This window comes from Chiloscyllium plagiosum, unplaced genomic scaffold (assembly GCF_037043375.1).
Source record: "Chiloscyllium plagiosum isolate Xiang-an unplaced genomic scaffold, Cpla_swu_hap1 HiC_scaffold_33, whole genome shotgun sequence".
NCBI classification, from domain to species: domain Eukaryota; kingdom Metazoa; phylum Chordata; class Chondrichthyes; order Orectolobiformes; family Hemiscylliidae; genus Chiloscyllium; species Chiloscyllium plagiosum.
In genome coordinates, this window is record NW_028270171.1 from 23,279,665 (window position 1) to 23,299,206 (window position 19,542).

General features: G+C 41.0%; 1 protein-coding gene across 1 annotated transcript in view; it reads right to left on the bottom strand.

Annotated features, from left to right (window-relative positions):
• Positions 1 to 19,542, bottom strand: part of LOC122542304 (ankyrin repeat and fibronectin type-III domain-containing protein 1-like) — a 135,837-nt gene that overhangs the window by 62,475 nt on the left and 53,820 nt on the right. Inside the window, exons 2-5 of the mRNA XM_043679914.2 lie at positions 12,706 to 12,857; positions 7,525 to 7,720; positions 4,667 to 4,871; positions 1,534 to 1,722 (exon numbers count right to left, since the gene is read on the bottom strand). Coding sequence (XP_043535849.2) covers positions 1,534 to 1,722; positions 4,667 to 4,871; positions 7,525 to 7,704 — 574 coding nt within the window. The 5' untranslated portion in view covers positions 7,705 to 7,720; positions 12,706 to 12,857. The remainder of the gene's footprint in view (positions 1 to 1,533; positions 1,723 to 4,666; positions 4,872 to 7,524; positions 7,721 to 12,705; positions 12,858 to 19,542) is intronic.

The following is a 19,542-nucleotide window of genomic DNA, read 5'->3' on the forward strand; positions in this document are numbered from 1 at the left end:
GTTTTAATCGATGGAGTTTGAAGAATGATGGAGGAATCTGATTGAATCTTCCAGGATACTAAGAGGACCCAGATAGACAGGATGTGGAGAAAATGTTTTCAATAGTCTAGGACCTACAGGCACATCCTCAGGGTGAAGGGGCAACCCTTTAGAACTGAAATGGGGAGAAATTTCTTCAGCCTCAATCTGGAACTCATTGTCACAGAAAACCATAGATTCCAAGTCATTGAGTGTATTTAAGACAGAGATAGATAGGTTCTGAATAATTAAGGGGATCAAAGGTTATGAGGAGAGGGCAGGAGAATGGGATTGAGAAATACATCAGTCATGATCGAATAGCAATGCAGACTTGATAAGCTGAATGGCCTAATCCTGTTTCTATAATTTATGATCAATGACTTTTATTACAATGTGGAGGAGCTGGTGTTGGACTGGGGTGGACAAAGTCAAAAATCACACAACACCAGGTTATAGTCCAATAGGTTTATTTCAAAGCACTTGCTACCTGATGAAGGAGCAGTACTCTGAAAGCTAGTGCTTCCAAATAAACATGTTGGATTATAACCTTCTATCAACTCAGGTCCCTGTTCCATGTCCTCTGATGTCACCTTTACATAGTATAAGTAGTTATCATTACAGTAAAGGTATAGTTAACCCTTTATTCCACAGTTCATTGTTCTTAATTAGTTTGTGGGCAGTGATACTGAACCAAACATTGCAGTGAGTGGAATTCAGGCGAAGGAGGTAAATCGGATCAGAATGGAGGAAGGAGACAGCAATGGTTGGTGAAAGCATTTTCAAACCCATGACCTCTTCCATCTAGATTTGGAAGGCCAGCAGATTCATAGGAGCGCCACCTCCTGTAAGTTCCCTTCAAGCCACATGCCACCCCAATTGGACTGCATCACTGTTTCCTCTCTGTCACTAGGTCAGAAACCTGGAACTCTCACCTTGATAGTCTAAAGATCACATGGACTTTCTCCACATGGATTGCAGTGGTTAAAAAAGGCAGTTCACTACTATTTTCTCAACAGCAAGTTGGGATGAACCAGAAGAATTAAAGAAAAGAGTACCTGTTAGTGGGCAGCAATGTCCCACAGGAGTGTGGCGCTTGGAAATGAGAAACATGTGATGAAACCATTTGGAATGCATCCATGTAGAGCTGGCAACTGTACCATGAAATATACCAGAACTGAATTTAACTTGGTTTCTTTTAATTTTCTTGCTATACAGTGAAAGAAACAAAGAAAATATCTAGCTCATACAGGGTTAGAATCTGGAGCACACCACATAGGTAGCTACAGAAGTAGATCCATGACACATCACTCCCCATAGGAACATCCAGTGTATGACCTTTCAGTAAAATCCTGTATAGGGTAGTGGGATTCAATAAAAGGTTAACAAGCAACACTTGATAACTTTGATGACCATATCATTCTCTTTGAAGAATGAACTTTGCTGAGAGACATATAGACTCTATAAAATAGCGATTCCTCAGCCTCTAAAGTAGTTTCACTAACTATATGTACTTACGTGCATTCTCAAAAGCAGTTTTCATTTGCTTATACAGCTTTTGTCTGAACCTCCAAGTCCGGAGTTCCCTGGTCTTACTGTAGAAATCAGCCTCTGAAGATTCAGTCCTGAGTTCTAATAGTTCTGTAATTTTCTGTGTTGCTTTGCTCACTAAAGCGGTCAGGTGCATGTCCCAGTTGCCTTCATTGACTGTAGAGAAAAGAGAAAAAGAGAATGAGGGAAAAAATAGTACAAGACTGAGAAAGTTGATAAACCGTCATTGTTTTCACAGCAGCTTCAAATTAATTTTGGGACGTAGGTACAATATTACTTAGAGATGTCACTGTACTGTTACATTATCCACAGTACAAATGAAGGAAACACGTCCTCTTGACATACATTCTTCAATTTGTGACTGAATGCAGTTTGAAAGGTGCCCAATACCCACGATAAAAGTAAAAACAGTGCAGATACTGAAGATCAGAAATAAAACAGTAAGAGGTGGAGATATTCAGCAGCTGTGGCAGCATCTGTGGACAAAGAAAATCAGAGTTAACTCTTCTTCAGAACTCAGAACAGACATACTGAAGTTAATTCTGTGGCTCTCTCTCCACTGATGCTGCCAGACCTGTAGAGTTTCTCCAGCAATTTCTGTTTTTATTTCAATATCTCAAAGTTGGATGAGGGACACAGACTGATAGGGACTGTGCAATTGCTCTCAGGTTGATGGAATGAATTGGTGCTGATTGGAACTGGATATCATTAACATCTATAAAGATTCTTGCAGCAAAAGCTACTCTAAAGCCCAAGGGGGAAGGATCATGGTTAACATTAAAACGACCAGAGCATGGAAGATTGCCTGGGGTCAAACTTCATCAGAATGGCAGACTAACTCCAGAATAATGGGCATTACATAACCCAGGACAACATCTATCAGGGCTTACATGACTAAAAAATCACATAGCTTTGTACACAAACCTTATTGTAGAGAAGAACATAAAATCTAGGCTCACTACTCCCATTAGGAGAAAGTGAGTACTGCAGATGTTGGAGATCGGACTCGAAGAATGTGGCGCTGGAAAAGCACAGCCAGTTAGGCAGCATCCGAGCAGCATGAGAATCTATGTTTCATCAGGAGGGCTGATTCTCGAAACATTGATTCTCCTGCTCCTCAGATGCTGCCTGACAGCCTGTGCTTTTCTCGCACCACACTTTTCGACTCACTACTTCCACTGTAATGTACAGGTAGTGCTGCACTTGCAGAGTTGTTGTCTTTCAGACAAGATGTTAAACAGAACTGCCAATCTTCCCAGGTGAGTAAAGGATTTCATGTTTACAAGGAAGAGCCAAAGAGCATTGTCTGGTACCTGGTCATTATATATCCTACAACTAACATCATGAAGCAAATAATCTGGTAATTATTGCTGTATGAACCTCTTTGCTATGGACAAATTGTCTGCTCTGTTTATTGCATTCCCAGTGACTACATTTTATATTATTTCACAGACTATAAACTTCATAAAAATGGAAATGGTTCTTTTCCTTTAACTTTATTATACATTTTCTAATCTCCTGGATGTGCAATATTATATGTTAGCAGCCTCCCAGCTATTTCAATTAAGGCGTCACTCTATGTGGAGAAAGTGAGGACTGCAGATACTGGAGATCAGAGTCAAGAGTGTGGTGCTGGAAAAGCACAGCAGGTCCAGGAGCATCCGAGGGGCAGGAGAATCGACATTTCGGGCAAAAGCCCTTCATCAGGAATGAGGTTTATGAGCCAACGGGCTGGAGAGATAAATGGGAGGAGGGTGGGGCTGGGGGGGAACATAGCTGAGATTGTGATAGGTAGATGAAGGTGGAGGTAATGGTGATAGATCGGAAAGGAGGTTGGAGCGGATAGGTGGGAAGGAAGATGGACAGATAGGACAGGACATGAGGGCATTGCTAGGTTGGATCTGGGATGAGGTGAGGGGAGGGGAAATGAGGAAACTGGTGAAATCCACATTGATCCCATTTGGTTGGAGGGACCCAAGGCAGAAGATGAGGCGTTCTTCCTCCATCACCCCGTGGCTGAACACTTCAACTCCCCCTTCCACTCAAGGACTTGCAAGTCCTGGGCCTCCTCCATCGCCAAACCCTAACCATCTGATGCCTGGAGGAAGAAAACCCCATCTTCTGCCCTGGGACCCTCCAACTGCTTGGGACCCTCCAACCACATGGGATCAACGTGGTTTCCACCAGTTTCCTCATTTCTCCTCCCCCCACCTTATCCCAGATCCAACCTTCCAACTCAGCACTCCCCTTATGATCTGTCCATCTGCCTTCCCACCTATTCACACCACCCTCCTCTCCGACCTATTACCATTACCCCCACCTTCATCTACCTATCGCACTCTCAGCTACCTTTTCCCCAGCTCCAGCCGCTCACATTTATCTCTTCATCCCCTTGGCTCACAAGCCTCATTCCTGATGAAGGGCTTTTGCCCGAAATGTCAATTCTTCTGCTACTCGGATGCTGCCCGACCTGCTGTGCATTTCCAGCACTGCACTCCCATTATTCTATGTGGGTCAGCTTAGGCATGACTATTTAACTCATGGTGGCTTTTATGATTGTGCTCAAACCTGTCAACACAGGATCCTTGGATTGAAATCAGAAGCGGGAATCCTGAATAAATTCTTCCTTGCATAATCTGGCTGATTGAAGAGCGACTCTACCCTGCAGGTGTTCATTTAACTCCCCACAGGCTAGAGTATCAAAGTGGATTCTCCGGGTTCTTGGGGAACTTCCATTTAATATAAATGAAATAAATGGGATTAATCTTTTCCAACTTTTTCCAATGTCCTCTTGTCACAACTGAATTGATTGATGCAGCAATGAAAGCTTCAGGAAACAGTTTCATTTACTCAATAGTTTGTACACTGGTTGAGGGAATGAGAGGTTGCCAATTCTTAACCAGGCCACTCAATAGGGGGAACTTACAGAATATTTGATATTTAAAAGGAAAAGCATAATTTGACCACTTAGGCTTATCACAGTAAGTGTAGTGTTGAATCTCATAGTGGTGTTAATCCAGATTATCAGTTAGTTCCACCTCAGACACAAGGAAACAAGAAGAAGAGAATCAAAGTGAAGCCTTCAGCATTCTCTACTCACACTGATGGTTATCCCTGGCTCCAGCATTCATTAAGAGGCTCGCCATTGAGATGTTGTTAGTCAGCACTGCAATATCCAGTGGTACAAGTCCATTGCTGGTAACCTCATTCAGGTCATCCTGTGTGCCTGGTTGATTAAGTATCCGTTGAACTGCATCAAGATCTTCATGTTCCACAGCATCAAAGATTGAATCGTACTGAATATTCTAGAATTTAAAAGGTAAAACACCCTCATGCAATTTTGAAAGATATCATACTGTATCTTGATTTTGGAGCTTATAGAGAGGCCAACTGAGCAAATTTATTATTTCCAACTATTGAGACTATGGAACTGCTTTGACCCCTCACAAAGCATCCACTGGAAACAGATACCAAACCACACTTGCTTAGAATCTCTTTCAGACTACCTGCATATCACTTATTGATTAAGATTGGCACCTCTCTGCATCCCAGTCATCTAGTGATTCACAGTCAAAAAGTGTGATGCTGAAAAAGCACACAGACTTTCTCACTCACTACTTTCCCTCTGTTTCCTTCTTATAAGAAAATTGTCTAATAAAATATTTAATGTCACCCAGTTAACATTGATCTGATTTACTGCTTGATGGTTCCATATGATCGACTTGAACTTGTGCACTACTATAAAGAGTGCAGGCTTTTTGCCACAGCTCAAATTATCACAATTAAAAAGAAATGTGTGTATCACAAATAGCTTTTCAATGCTTTAAATGAACGCATGAAGTCCTAGCTGTGTTTTCCCAGCTCCAATTCCACCCTCCCCAACACACTCCCATATTCAGCATTTCCAATAGTTGACAGACAAATTACAAACAAATCAGACAGAAGAAATCAAACATTTGTGATCCCGCTCCATGCATATGAATACTACTTGTACTATCCCTGATTAGATACTGATCCATAGACTTCACCATAGATACTTCATGGGATGTCAGTGTTGTTGGCTGGGTGAGCGTTTATTGCACATTCTTAATTACCCTTGATAGGCAGTGATGAACAACATTCTTGAACTGCTGCAATCCTTGGTATATAGGAACATTCACACTGCTATTAGGAAAGGAGTTCTAAGATTTTGATCCAGCAACAAGTAACAGTAGTATAGATTTAAGTCAGGATGATGTGTTTCCAGAGGGAAATTCGCTAATGGAGGTGTTCACATGTATCATATGCCTTTGTCCCTCTAGGTGGTGGAGGTTGAGAGTTTGGAAGATGCTGTGGAAAGAGTTTGGGTGAGTTGGTTGTAGATGGTACACTCTGCTGCCACTGTGTGAGTGGTGAAAGGAGTGTACAATGAAAGTAGCGAGTGAGTGCTAGTCAAGAAGGCTACTTTGTCATGGATGGCGCCTAGCTTTATGAGTGTTGACGGAGCTGCACTCATCCAGGGAAGTGGAGAATATTCCATCACACTCCCTATTTGTGTGTTGTAGATGATGGGTAGGTGTAGGACAGATGTAAGGTAAATTACTTTGAAAGGATTCCTGGCCCCTGATCTGCTCCTATAACCACTGTCTATGTGGTTGATGCAGTTCAGTTTCTGGTAACCCCCCCCCAGGACACTGACCCATACCTGGTTAGCCACAGAGTTATTTTCCTCCCTTTGATATTTTTGTTTTATGAATCACTTTTATTTTCAGAATTGTTTTTGTGACTGTCAGCATTCAGTTTATCTGGAACTGAAAAATGGAACGATTGTTGGAAAACCTGGCTGTGACTAGTTTCTATGGCAACAGCAATGAGAGACTCCTTCTGTAGAATTAGGGAGTCTGAGAGGCAATGATGCACATTTCTTTTCAACTTACCAAATGAGTCACAATGCGGGTATATTTTTCCAGTGTGACTCATTTGCACTGTGGCATTTTACCACAATACTTTTGAGATGTCAGTGTGCTCTTCAAGTCATACTTTGGTTTAATAGAGTGGTGTTACATTGAACCCTAGTGTAATTACATACTATGAGTTTATTATAATCCAGAGACTCAACCATCTCAGTATTTGACATTGAACATTGAGATTTTACATCTTAGGCATTTAAATGTTCACTGCTCCTGAAGGCGGTGCAAGTTAGAATGTAGAACAAAATGCCCTGGTTTGTGGGTAGTTCTTGAGTTTGTTACTGTGGTCATTGAGATTCTGTCAGATCTGACAGTGGTAGAGACATCTGCACCATTTTCAGTGTTATGTACCTCACATCCTTGATTAGAAAAATATGAATGTACATACTGGTATGGAACATCAATACTGAATAAACTTGCTAAGCAGAACAATCTATTGCAGTATTACAAATCCAACTGGTTCTTTCCTCATTCACAGTACACAAATGCTGACAATAATGGTGGTGACAAGGATGTTAATTAGGAGAGCCCTGGATTTATCCTCAGAGTACCTTCCTTTTTTGTTATTCTTTTTTGGAATACAGACATTGCCAGCAAGGCCAGAATTTATTGCCCATCTAGAACTGTCGTTAAACTCAGTGGCTTGCTAGACCATTTCAGAGGATAGTTAACAGTCAATCACATTGCCGTGGGTCTGGAGTTATAGGTGGACCAGACAGGTAAGGATGGAAAATTTTCTTTACTCAAGGGATTTGTGAACCAGATGGATTTTTATAACAGTCAGTGGTACTTGTCATGGTCACCATCACTAAGACTGGCTTTATATTCCAGAGTTATTAATTGAATTTAAATTGAACAAGCTTTGTTGTGGGATTTGAACCCATGTCCCCATGACATTAGCCTGGGCTTTTAGATTGCTGCTGTAGGGGTATTAGGGCCAGTCCACCAACTTCTCCAAAAGCTAGCTTAATAAACTGTTGATAATCAGAGTTAAACTGTGAATCCATACCAGGGATGAAGTTTTCTTGCTTCTTTCTTTCTCTATTTTTTTAATGAGACAGGCTTCTTCAGAGCTGGAACCACCCTTTAGTCTGAAGGACAGGTTGCGATATAGTCTCTTGGCAGCATTTGGAGACATTGGCCCAAGTGACTTCCTTCTCTGGAGAGGCTCCCTGATTGGCTGTGTCATTTTGCTCTGTGTACACCTAGGAAGAAAGACATTTCTTGATTTATTGTGCCATGATTTTTACAGAAAAACTGACACTGCTTCAAAATCATAAAGAGATTATTGTGTCCTCCCTCTGCTCTCTCCATCTATCAATGACAGTGACAAGTCTCATTATTAGGAGCAGACTAATTCCAGACATTCACCAGCGCTGCTCAGAATGAAACCATTGATAAATTTGCATCTGAGAATCAAAGCAACTATCCTAATGACATTTCCTCTAACCGTGTAAGAAAGGTTGAGAATCTAGTTGACATTGTTCCACAATGCTAAGCTCAAGTTCTGGAACTCAAAGAGTGGAAAATCTCAGTTACAAGATAGATCATGATCACAAGACCTTTTTTTCCATTTACTTATGGGATGTGGGAATATTGAGCTGGGCCATTGTTTAGTGTTCATCCTTAACTGCCTTGGAGAAGGTATTGTGAGCATTCTTTTGAATAGCTGTAGTCCTTTCAGTGTAAGCACCACAACAGCACAACTTGAAAGGCAGTTGCAGGATTTTGACGCAATGACTATGAAGGAATGATGACATATTTCCAAATGAGGAAAGTAATTTACAGGTGGTTTCCATGCATCTACTGTGTTGGTCCTTTGAGGTGGTACATTTGATGGTATCACTCCCATTGCGACTTTCATCTAGATAAGTTCCTGGCCAAAATCCTTGAAAAGATGGAAGGACATCATTCCAAAATGGTCCTAGAGTCCTGATTCTGAGATCCTGAGGGGTCTTGACAAGGTGGATGTGAAGAGGATGTTTCCTCTTGTGAAAGAATCTCGAACTAGGAGTCACTGTTTAAAAATAAGGGAATCACCTAGTTGAGGCACAGATGAGGAGATTCTTTTTCCACAGAGAGTTGAGTCTTTGGAACATTCTTCCTCAAAAGATGGTGAAAGTAGAATCTTTGCATATTTTGAAGACTAGTTTTCCAATGAGCAAGAAAATGAAAGGTCATTGGGAGAAGGTGAGAATGTGCAGCAGTCAGATCAATTAGGATCTTTGTGAATGGCGGAGCAGGCTCTAGGGGCTAAATAGCCTACTGTTGTTCCTAATTTACATGTCAGTATGTATGTTCGATTCTTAATATCTAGCTCCTGAACTCAGCACTCACCAGTTTCTTTGAAGGGGTACAGCGGAGACAAGGGCAGGATGTATTTCACATATCCATGGAGGTTCTGGCACATTTCAAAGTGAAGCCATTTCAGTTAAGAGCAATTTTTCATCATTAAAGTTTCTGAAACATAACTTTTGGGATTTACAATTTTGAGAATTTGACCCTTTGATATTGTGAACAGTAGCTCTGAGTCTGCATAAAAAATGGATTAGATCTATAGAACTGCCCAGATGTGATGTATTTATCCCCGCTCATTAAATTTTAAAATTTTAAAATTAAATGTTGTTGACATCAGCCTGAGGGTAATTGTTATGCAATTAGTTGTGGAAGGAGTCAAGAAACATTATCATTACCGCAGTGAGGGGAGGGGGATGCGGTCATAAATTTACAGTTTGTTTGGTTGTTCTAAGTGATTATAAAGGAATTAGTTGATTTTGATGTGGGGCTATGATAAAAAATCTTCGTTATAAGGAATTAAGAACATGAATGAATTCAAATCTATTGAATGGTTCTAATCGATGACTGTGTTTTTTAAATATAGTGAAGCTTGCAATACATACATAGAACTTTATTTTATTATATTTCAACATGGCTGCTGAGGTCTGCTCATAGAGTCATAGAGATGTACAGCATGGAAACAGACTCTTCGGTCCAAATCCTCTATGCTGACCAGCTATCCCAACCCAATCTAGTCCCCATCTGCCAGCACCCGGCCCATATCTCTCTAAACCCTTCCTATTTATATACCCATCCAAATGCCTCTAAAATGTTGCAATTGTACCAGCCTCCACCACTTCCTCTGGCAGCTCATTCCATATCTGTACCACCCTTTGTGTGAAAAAGTTGCCCCTTAGGTCTCTTTTATATCTTTCCCTCTCACCCTAAATCTAGGCCCTCCAGTTCTGGACTCCCTGACCCCAGGGAAAAGACTTTGCCTATTTACCCTATCCATGCCCCTCATAATTTTGTAAACCTCTATAAGGTCACCCCTCAGCCTCTGATGCTCCAGGGAAAACAGCCCCAGCCTGTTCAGCCTCTCCCTATAGCTTAAATCCTCCAACCCTGGCAACATCCTTGTACATCTTTTCTGAACCCCTCACGATGGATTCAAAATGTGTTGGCATGGAAGAAATAAAGTTGGAAAGTTGACATAGAGGTTATAAAGGACTATGGTGTTGATTACAGAGGCGTGAGATATCCTGGAAGGTAGGTTTGCATGGACAGTGAAGAACCATGGCTGTGGATAAAGAGGCACAGGCTCACTCAGAGAGCCAATGTAGACATTTTGGGTCAAATGGCTTCCTTCTGTGGTATAACATTTCTGTGATTCTGTCAGTTTGGCAAGAAGGATTTGAGAGGCTATGGGTGTTGGGTAGGAGATATGAGGTGGAATGAGTTACAATGGATGGGCCAAGGCTTCTCCTGTTCCCAGGACCCATAAAATGACACTCCTTTTAACCTTCACCAGCTTTGTCTTGCACTTTTGTAATGTGCTTTAGATCCTAAAGAAGAGTAGATCTGCGTAGAAAGATGTCATTTAGCTCACTGAGTCTGCACCAGTTCCTTTTAAGAAAAATCTAATCAATCCTCCTTCTTCCAATCTATTATTTACCTATATTTTTTCTCCAAATATATTTTCAATTTTCTTTTGACTATGAATGTGAATCTGTATCGAATACAATATCACGTAGGTTGTGCATTCCAAATTCTAACCACTTTTTCTAAACATTTTCCATGTGCTGTCTCCAGTTGTTTTGCCAATCAACTTATGAAATTAAATCTGAGCCATCTGCTTATCAATTCTCCAGCTACTTGAAACAGCTTCTATTATTCTATCAACGCTTTATGATTTTATATATTTTCATCAAATCCTCTCAGGTTTCTTGGGTTTAATCTTAGCCAGTCTCTTTGCAATTCCTTATCCCAGGAACCGTTCTAGTAAATTTCTTGTAAAGTCTGTTCAAAGCTTTCATATCATTCTGGTGTCCAGAACTGGAAATCACAGTCATTGCGGGGTCAAATTGTTTTATATTAGCTCAACAAGAAAATTCTTTGCTTTTGTACTCTATGCCATATTTATGAAGACCATTGAAAACATTAGTTTCAATATGCTACACTTTATAACCATAGCTTTGACTGACAATTGCACATCACTTGGTTGTTCATATTACGTGATCAGCTCCACTTTTTTGAATCTGGCCTTCCATCAAAATAATTATTTCAAGAGTTTTCTTAAGATTTTCTCAAGGGCTACCTTTTGATTTTCAGAGGCTACTTTTTCATTATAACTAACTTATTTACTAGGTAGTGCAGCCATGTAGAAGCAGAATGAGAAGAATTTGTCAATTATCCTCAATTATCAAGCCTCAATTTATCTTAAAACTAAAACACAAAAGAAAAATATTAACTTACTAGTCACCACAGTATTTAAATAGGAGAAAGTGAGGTCTGCAGATGCTGGAGATCAGAGCTGAAAATGTGTTGCTGGAAAAGCGCAGCAGGTCAGGCAGCATCCAGGGAACAGGAGAATCGACGTTTCGGGCATAAGCCCTTATGCCCGAAACGTTGATTCTCCTGTTCCCTGGATGCTGCCTGACCTGCTGCGCTTTTCCAGCAACACATTTTCAGCACAGTATTTAAATAGGCATGAGACAAGAAGCACAAATTAACAATAAAAGCTTTTTTCAAAATTTCTTCTCAAAACAGCCAACATGCGAAATGCACCTTCCATAGACAAATAAGATCATGGCAAATGCATTTCCATTGTATATAGACAGAGGTGGAACATTGTAACCGAGGCAGCTCTTCACAGATTCTGTCCCTTTCAGGTTTGGGATTAATTGCTTTGATTGGTCACTCTGTGATGAAGGATTGGTGCTAAGGTTGGAAATTTTCCCAACTCTGCATATCCAATTTGGGTGTGAAAGTTTGGCCCACCCCAGTAACTTGAGCAGAATTAACATGAGACGTCAAAAATTTGAAGCCTCTGCTTTGGAAAGAAAGGAAACCATGGCCAGCAGATTGAAGCAACCTAAAACCCTCAGTAAAGGAGACAAATCAAGAAGAAATGTACAGCATTATTATGGTCTAAAAATTAAAAATAAAAATAAATGACTGTGTCCGAAATGACTGAATAATTTAAACTTTTCTTTTAATTAAATTTCTGAATTTTGATTGATATACATGATTTGTGTTTCTTTTTGTTTTGAAGGTCATGACCTCACATATGCCATAAAAAAATAAGTTACTATAATGGGGCTGCAGCAGAGTGTGAATCAGTCATGTATTAAGTAGCAGCTGCACTCAAGAAACATATAAGATTCTGAGGGGGCTTGACAGGGTAGATATTGAGAAGATACTTCAACTACTGAGGGAATTTTGCACCAACTGACATAGGTACATAACAAAGGGATATTCACTTAAAACTGAGATACCAAGGAATTTTTTCTCTCAGACGGTAGTGAATGTCTGGAACTCTCTACTGCAGAGAGTTGTGGATGCTAGATCACTGAAAGTATTTAAAGAGGTGGTAGATAGACTATTGAAATATTGTAGAGTCTAGGGCAATGATGAACTAGCACAAAAAAGGAGTTGAGATCTGGGGCAGATCAGCCATATCTTACAGAATGGCAGATAGGCTGAAGCGGCCTACCCTAGCTCCTGGAGTTACTTATGATCAATATTCCACTTGGTGAGAAAGAAATAAATAGAAAAACACATGAAAAATTGGAATATTTCATGTGATGGATTTACATGTTTTGAAAAGGGAATAATGCACATTGATAAATTATTCAAAATTCATTTTGGGTGGAGGGGGATATTTTTCTAGAAGACAAGAGAAATAACTCACTTTAGTCTGGCTGAATTCCCATTGAGATCAAGTTAAACCAGAAGATGAAGAGCAGACACGAATGGAATCTCCCAAAGCGCAAAATTCCTGCTTAGGTAGCAATTCCTGAGCTTCTAAGCAAATACTGGAATGTCATGTTCCAACACTTTATCCTGAAACAAAAAGGTAACAGATTAGCGGCGATATCCAGTACTTGCAGCGATTGTGATAATTGTGCTGACCTCATTGCCAGAAATGCTAACACAGGAGACAGTTCAATTTAACATTAATGGAGATGTTGTTTGGCAATAGTTTGGAAAGGGCTGGGTGGTGGGGTAGGTTGGTGCACGGGGGAATTTGTTATGTTTCTTTAATTTCGTCTATGCAGGCCTCTAAGGTTCATGCACGGCAGCTAGAAGTCAATGCTGTGAGACATGGCCCCCGTGTAACAAATTGGATCAATTTTGGTTAGAATTATACCTGGTACAAAGGACGATCTTTGTGATTTTTGGGGCCCAATTATCTTAGCCACAGGGCTTCCTTGTAGATATTCCTCAGGGTTACTATTACTACCACTGAATTCTTCATTATCCACCATCGTCACTATCCTAGGTTTATGTGACCTCCATTGCTTCAGTGTCATTGGGTCAAAAGTCCAGGAACTTTCTCCCTAACAGGGGTCTATACCACACGGACATGTTTTTATTCACTTGTGGGACATGGACATTTCTGGCTAGCCAGCATTTACTGACTATCCCAAGTTGTCTTTGAACTGACTGGCTTGCTAGGCCATTTCAGAGGACAGTTGAGAGTCAACCACATTGTTGTGGATCTGGAGTCACGTGTTAGCCAAGTCAGGTAAGGATTTTATACGGGCACTTTATACGGGCGGCACGGTGGCCCAGTGGTCAGCACTGCTGCCTCGCAACGCCAGAGACCCGGGTTCAATTCCCGACTCAGGCGACTGACTGTGTGGAGTTTGCACCTTCTCCCCGTGTCTGCGTGGGTTTCCTCCGGGTGCTCCGGTTTCCTCTCACAGTCCAAAGATGTGCAGGTCAGGTGAATTGGCCATACTAAATTGCCCGTAGTGTTAGGTGAGGGGTAAATGAAGGGGTATGGGTGGGTTGCGCTTCGGCGAGTCGGTGTGGACTTGTTGGGCCGAAGGGCCTGTTTCCACACTGTAATGTAATGTAATCTAATCACATTGCTGCTTTTATATTCCAACCCTCTTGAGATAAATACAACATTGCATTCGCTTTCTTAATCACGGATTCAACCTGCATGTTTACCTTTAGAGAATCCTTGACTAGCACTCCCAGGTCCCTTTGTACTTTGGCTTTATGAATTTTCTCACCGTTTAGAAAGTAGTCCATGCTTGTATTCTTTTTTCCAAAGTGCAAGACCTCACATTTGCTCATGTTGAATTTCATCAGCCATTTCCTGGACCACCGCCCGAAACTGTCTAGATCCTTCTGCAGCCTCCCCACTTCCTCAGTACTACCTGCCTGTCCACCTAACTTTGTATCATCGGTAAACTTCGCTAGAATGCCCCCAGTCCCTTCATCCAGATCATTAATATATAACGTGAACAGCTGCGGCCCCAACACTGAACCCTGTGGACACCGCATGTCACCGGCTGCCATTCTGAAAAAGAACCTTTTATCCCAACTCTCTGCCTTCTGTCAGACAGCCAATCCTCAATCCATGCCAGTAGCTCACCTTGAACACCATGGGCCCTCACCTTACTCAACAGCCTCCCGTGTGGCACCTTATCAAAGGCCTTTTGGAAGTCTAGGTAGACCACATCCACTGGGTTTCCCTGGTCTAACCTACTTGTCACCTCTTCAAAGAATTCTAACAGGTTTGTCAGGCATGACCTCCCCTTACTAAATCCATGTTGACTTGTTCTAATCTGACCCTGCTCTTCCAAGAATTTAGAAACCTCATCCTTAACGATGGATTCTAGAATTTTACCAACAACCGAGGTTAGGCTAATTGGCCTATAATTTTCCATCTTTTGTCTTGATCCTTTCTTGAACAAGGGGGTTACAACAGCGATCTTCCAATCATCCGGGACTTTCCCTGACTCCAGTGACTTTTGAAAGATCTCAACCAACGCCTCCGCTATTTCCTCAGCTACCTCCCTCAGAACTCTAGGATGTAACCCATCGGAGTCAGGAGATTTGTCAATTTTAAGACCTTTTAGCTTTTCTAGCACTATCTCTTTTGTAATGGCAACCATACTCAACTCAGCCCCTTGACTCCCTTTAATTGTTGGGATATTACTCATGTTTTCCACTGTGAAGACTGACGCAAAGTACTTATTAAATTCTCCAGCCATTTCCTTATCTCCCATCACTAGCCTTCCAGCATCAGTTTGAAGTGACCCAATGTCTACTTTTGCCTGTTGTTTGTTTCTTATGTATTGAAAGAAACTTTTACTATCATTTCTAATATTACTGGCTAGCCTACCTTCATATTTGATCCTCTCCTTCCTTATTTCTCTCTTTGTTATCCTCTGTTTGTTTTTGTAGCCTTCCCAATCTTCTGATTTCCCAGTGCTCTTAGCCACTTTATAGGATCTCTCTTTTTCTTTGACATATTTCCTGACTTCCTTTGTTAGCCATGGCTGTCTAATCCCTCCCCGGATAATCTTTCTTTTCTTGGGGATGAACCTCTGTACAGTGTCCTCAATTATATCTACAACCTCCTACCATTTTTGCTCTACTGTCTTCCCCGCTAGGCTCTGCTTCCAGTTGATTTTCGTCAGTTCCTCTCTCATGCCCTCGTAATTACCTTTATTTAACTGTAACACCATTACATCCGATTTTGCCTTCTCTCTTTCAAACTGCAGACTGAACTCTACCATATTATGATCGCTGCTTCCTAAGTGTTCCTTTACTTTAAGATCTTTTATAAAGTCTGGTTCATTACATAGCACTAGGTCCAGAATAGCCTGCTCCCTTGTGGGCTCCATGACAAGCTGTTCCAAAAAGCCATCCTGTAAGCATTCCATGAATTCCTTTTCTTTGGATCCACTGGCTACATTATTTACCCAGTCCACCTGCATATTAAAGTCCCCCATGATCACCGTGACCTTGCCTTTTTGACAAGCCTTTTCTATTTCCCGGTACATGTTGCGCCCCTGGTCCTGACCACTGTTAGGAGGTCTGTACATAACTCCCATTATAGTTTTTTTGCCTTTGTGGTTCCTCAATTCCACCCACACAGACTCCACATCATCCAACCCTATGTTGTTCAGTGCCATAGATTTAAATATGTTCTTAACTAACAAGTCCACCCCGTCCCCTCTGCCCACCTCCCTGTCTTTTCGATAAGTTGTAAATCCTTGGATGTTTAACTGCCAGTCCTGAACCCCCTGCAGCCACGTCTCTGTGATGCCTACCACATCATAATCATTGACGATGATCTGTGCTGTTAGTTTGTCTACTTTGTTACGAATGCTACGAGCATTCAGGTAAAGTGCCTTAATGCTAACTTTCTTATCATTAGAGATATTGGAAGTCATAAGATGTCCTAAGTTATCCTTCCTTTTTGTTGCATTCCTAGTCTGCCTCAAACTTAAATCCACCTGCATACATGTTATCCTCCTGCTTATCTTTCCATTTAACTCCATACTCCCTGTCGCTTTCATTTTCCCTTCCTCCCAACTCAGAAGTTTAAAGTCCTACTGACCACCCTATTTATCCTCTTCGCTAGAACATTGGTACCAGATTGGTTCAGGTGGAGACCGTCCCAACGGTACAGATCCCCCCGGTTCCAAAACTGATGCCAATGCCCCATGAAGTGGAATCCCTCTTTCCCACACCAATCCCTTAGCCATGTGTTTACTTCCCTAATTTTCTTGGATGGTTCTGGATGGTTTTCTCTGACAATCAGCAATGAGTTCATGTTCATCAGTAGATTCTTGATTCCAGATTTTTAAAAATGAGTTCCAATTCCACCAACTGCCATGGCAGGATTCAAACCCAGGTCTCTAGAACATTAGTTAGTTTCTGGATTAATAATCTATTGATAATACCACTAGGCCATCACCTCTCCTTGCAGAGGTTCAAGAAGGCAGCTCACTATCACTTTCTCAAAGGCAAATTAGAATGGACAATAAATACATGCTTAGCTAGCAAAGAGTGTATCCCATGAATTGCTAAAATAAGGATTAAGACAGACTGGGCAAGAACAGCAGATTTCTTTCCCTAAAGATATTACTGTATCTGATGAGTTTATAATGATGGTTTCCTGATCTAACTAGCTTTCAACTTCAGATTTTAAAATAAAATCTATTGCTTGAATGTAAATTTCACTAGCTGCTGTAGGCTTTGAAAAATGTCCCTAAAACATAGGCTTGAGCCTCTGGATTACTAGGTCTAGTGATATTACTACTGTACCATTAGGTCCTCACCTTTCAAAGCTCAGAGCTCAATTTTCTTTGGAAGATGCTGGTATTTACGCTGATTTCTTACTCAAATTCATCTCTTTCAATTCATCCACCTTTTCAGTCATTCTGCGGGTGCGTTGAGGACAAAACAAATACAATGCTGCCTTTATTTCAGCATCTATTTAATTAGACCAGATTGCAGAGCTTCAGAGCCAGATGTCAGCATAATCAAGTCACCATGGTTAACCATAATTTTAGCAACATTATTATTCTACTTCCTGTTGCCACATAGTGCCAGATCACTTCCAGGAGACTCCTGTATCAATGAGCACAGTAAAACAAACAAAAACATATTTTTCCTATTCAAAACCAACACATGGAAGTGTAGTGCACATGGTGTTTGTACATAAATAGTCGAGAGTGGGTGCTGGAAAAGCACAGCAGGTCAGGCAGCATCTGAGGAGCAGGAAAATCGCGTTTCGGGCATAAGTCCTTCATCAGGAATTCCTGCTGTGCTTTTCCAGCACCCCACTCTCGACAAAGATAACAATTACCCTTTTAACCTACTTGTAATTATCAATCTACAATATTGAGAAAATGCAGTTTCTGAACAGGAGATTTTGTTTGTAAAAATTTGCATTTCTCTTGAGAAAGACTTAAATTTATGTAGCAGACTTCATCTCCACTGGATGGCACAATACATTTTGCAAGAAAGAAAGTATTTAATTTTTGGACTTTGACACTGTTGTAATGTAAGGCAACATAGTAACCAACTTACTCATAGAAATATCCCATAACCAGCAACTATATAAAATATCTGAGAATCTGGTTTATAATATTGTTGGGAATCAAAATAATTGCTGTGCACAACGCTACCTAGAACCAAGGTAGAATTCCCAGGTCTCTACCAGGTAGTCCCACTGAAGCTTTTGTACCCACCTTCAAAGTCTGCAATTTAATGTTTCTTCTGAGAAATGGCACCTCTGACAACAGGTACTCCCATAGGACTGCACTGTAATGTCAGTCTAATTGTACAGTCAGAGCCTGGAATGAAGTCTAACCTCACTGACTCAGAGATGAGAAAACTACCACTAAATTGGCACTGTAGCTGCTGAAGGAAGTGTAGAATTATAATAATCTTTGCTATTCATTGAGTTTTATTTTGCAAAACGCTATTGAATTAATAGATTGCATAATCTTCAATTGTATAGGAACTGCTTATGAAAGCAAATCAATAATTATGATTATAGTTATTTTCCCCTTCTTTGTTATGTGTTATTTCAACAGCCCCTTACCACTGGCAGAACGTGTACCATTTAGTCCTTGTCAACAATGTGTCCTTCTACCAGACTCATCTCTGAATTACACACCGCAGAATTCAAATAAGATTAGATTCCATACAGCGTGGAAACAGGCCCTTTGGCCCATCAAGTCCACACCGACCCTCTGAAGAGTAACCCACCCCGTTCTGACGCATGCACCTAACAACTATGGGCAATTTAGCATGGCCAATTCACCTGACCTGCGCATCTTTGGAATGTGGGAGGAAACCAGAGCACCCAGAAGAAACCCACACAGACAGAGGAAGAATGTGCAAACTCCACACAGACAGTCAACCAAGGCTGTAATTGAATCTGGGACCCTGGCGCTGTGAGGCAGCAGGGCTAACCACTGAGCCACCGTGCCATCATGAGTCAACAATGAAACACACATATACTTTACTAGCTAACAGTGAGTTGTTCCTGTGTAATCTCACCCTGATTTTAACTCTCACAACAAAAATTTGTATTTATAATATAAGGAGATATTAATGTAATGAAATGGTTTAGCTGTTTGTTATCAAGAACATATGGCAGATGACCAAATGCTTGGTTGAAGGCATAGGTTTCATGCACAGTCTCCAATAGTGGGGCGATTAAAACAGAAATGCTTATGAATAGAATGGAGCAATGTAGAGTTCTCAGAGGTTTGCAGGAATAGAAAAGATTGTGTAGTGATTGTAATGAGGTCAGTAAGCTGGACCTCATAGAATATGTGTTCTCTGATTGGGGCTGTTAATCTGGTCCAATCTGGGAGTCTTGTCTGACATAAAAAATGTTAAGTGTCAGTGATTCGGACATTCTTGCGTAGTATAGTCAAGGATTGTTCATGTGCTAATAAAAGGTGACTTGGTGATGGGATACTGGTCTCTGTAGAGTTATTTCAGATGACACAAATAGGAAGGGTTAAGCTCATGGAGATATCAGGTTGTATTTTTGCTCGCTGAGCCGGTAGATTTGTTCTCAGACGTTTCGTCACCATGCTCGGTAACATCATCAGTGAACCTCTGGTGAAGCGTTGGTGTTCTGTTCTGCTTGCTATTTATCTGTCTCAGCTTGTTGTGGTAGGTAATATCATTTCTGGTTCTGTTTCTGAGAGGTTGGTAAATGGGGTTCACATCTATATGTTTGTTAATGGAGTTT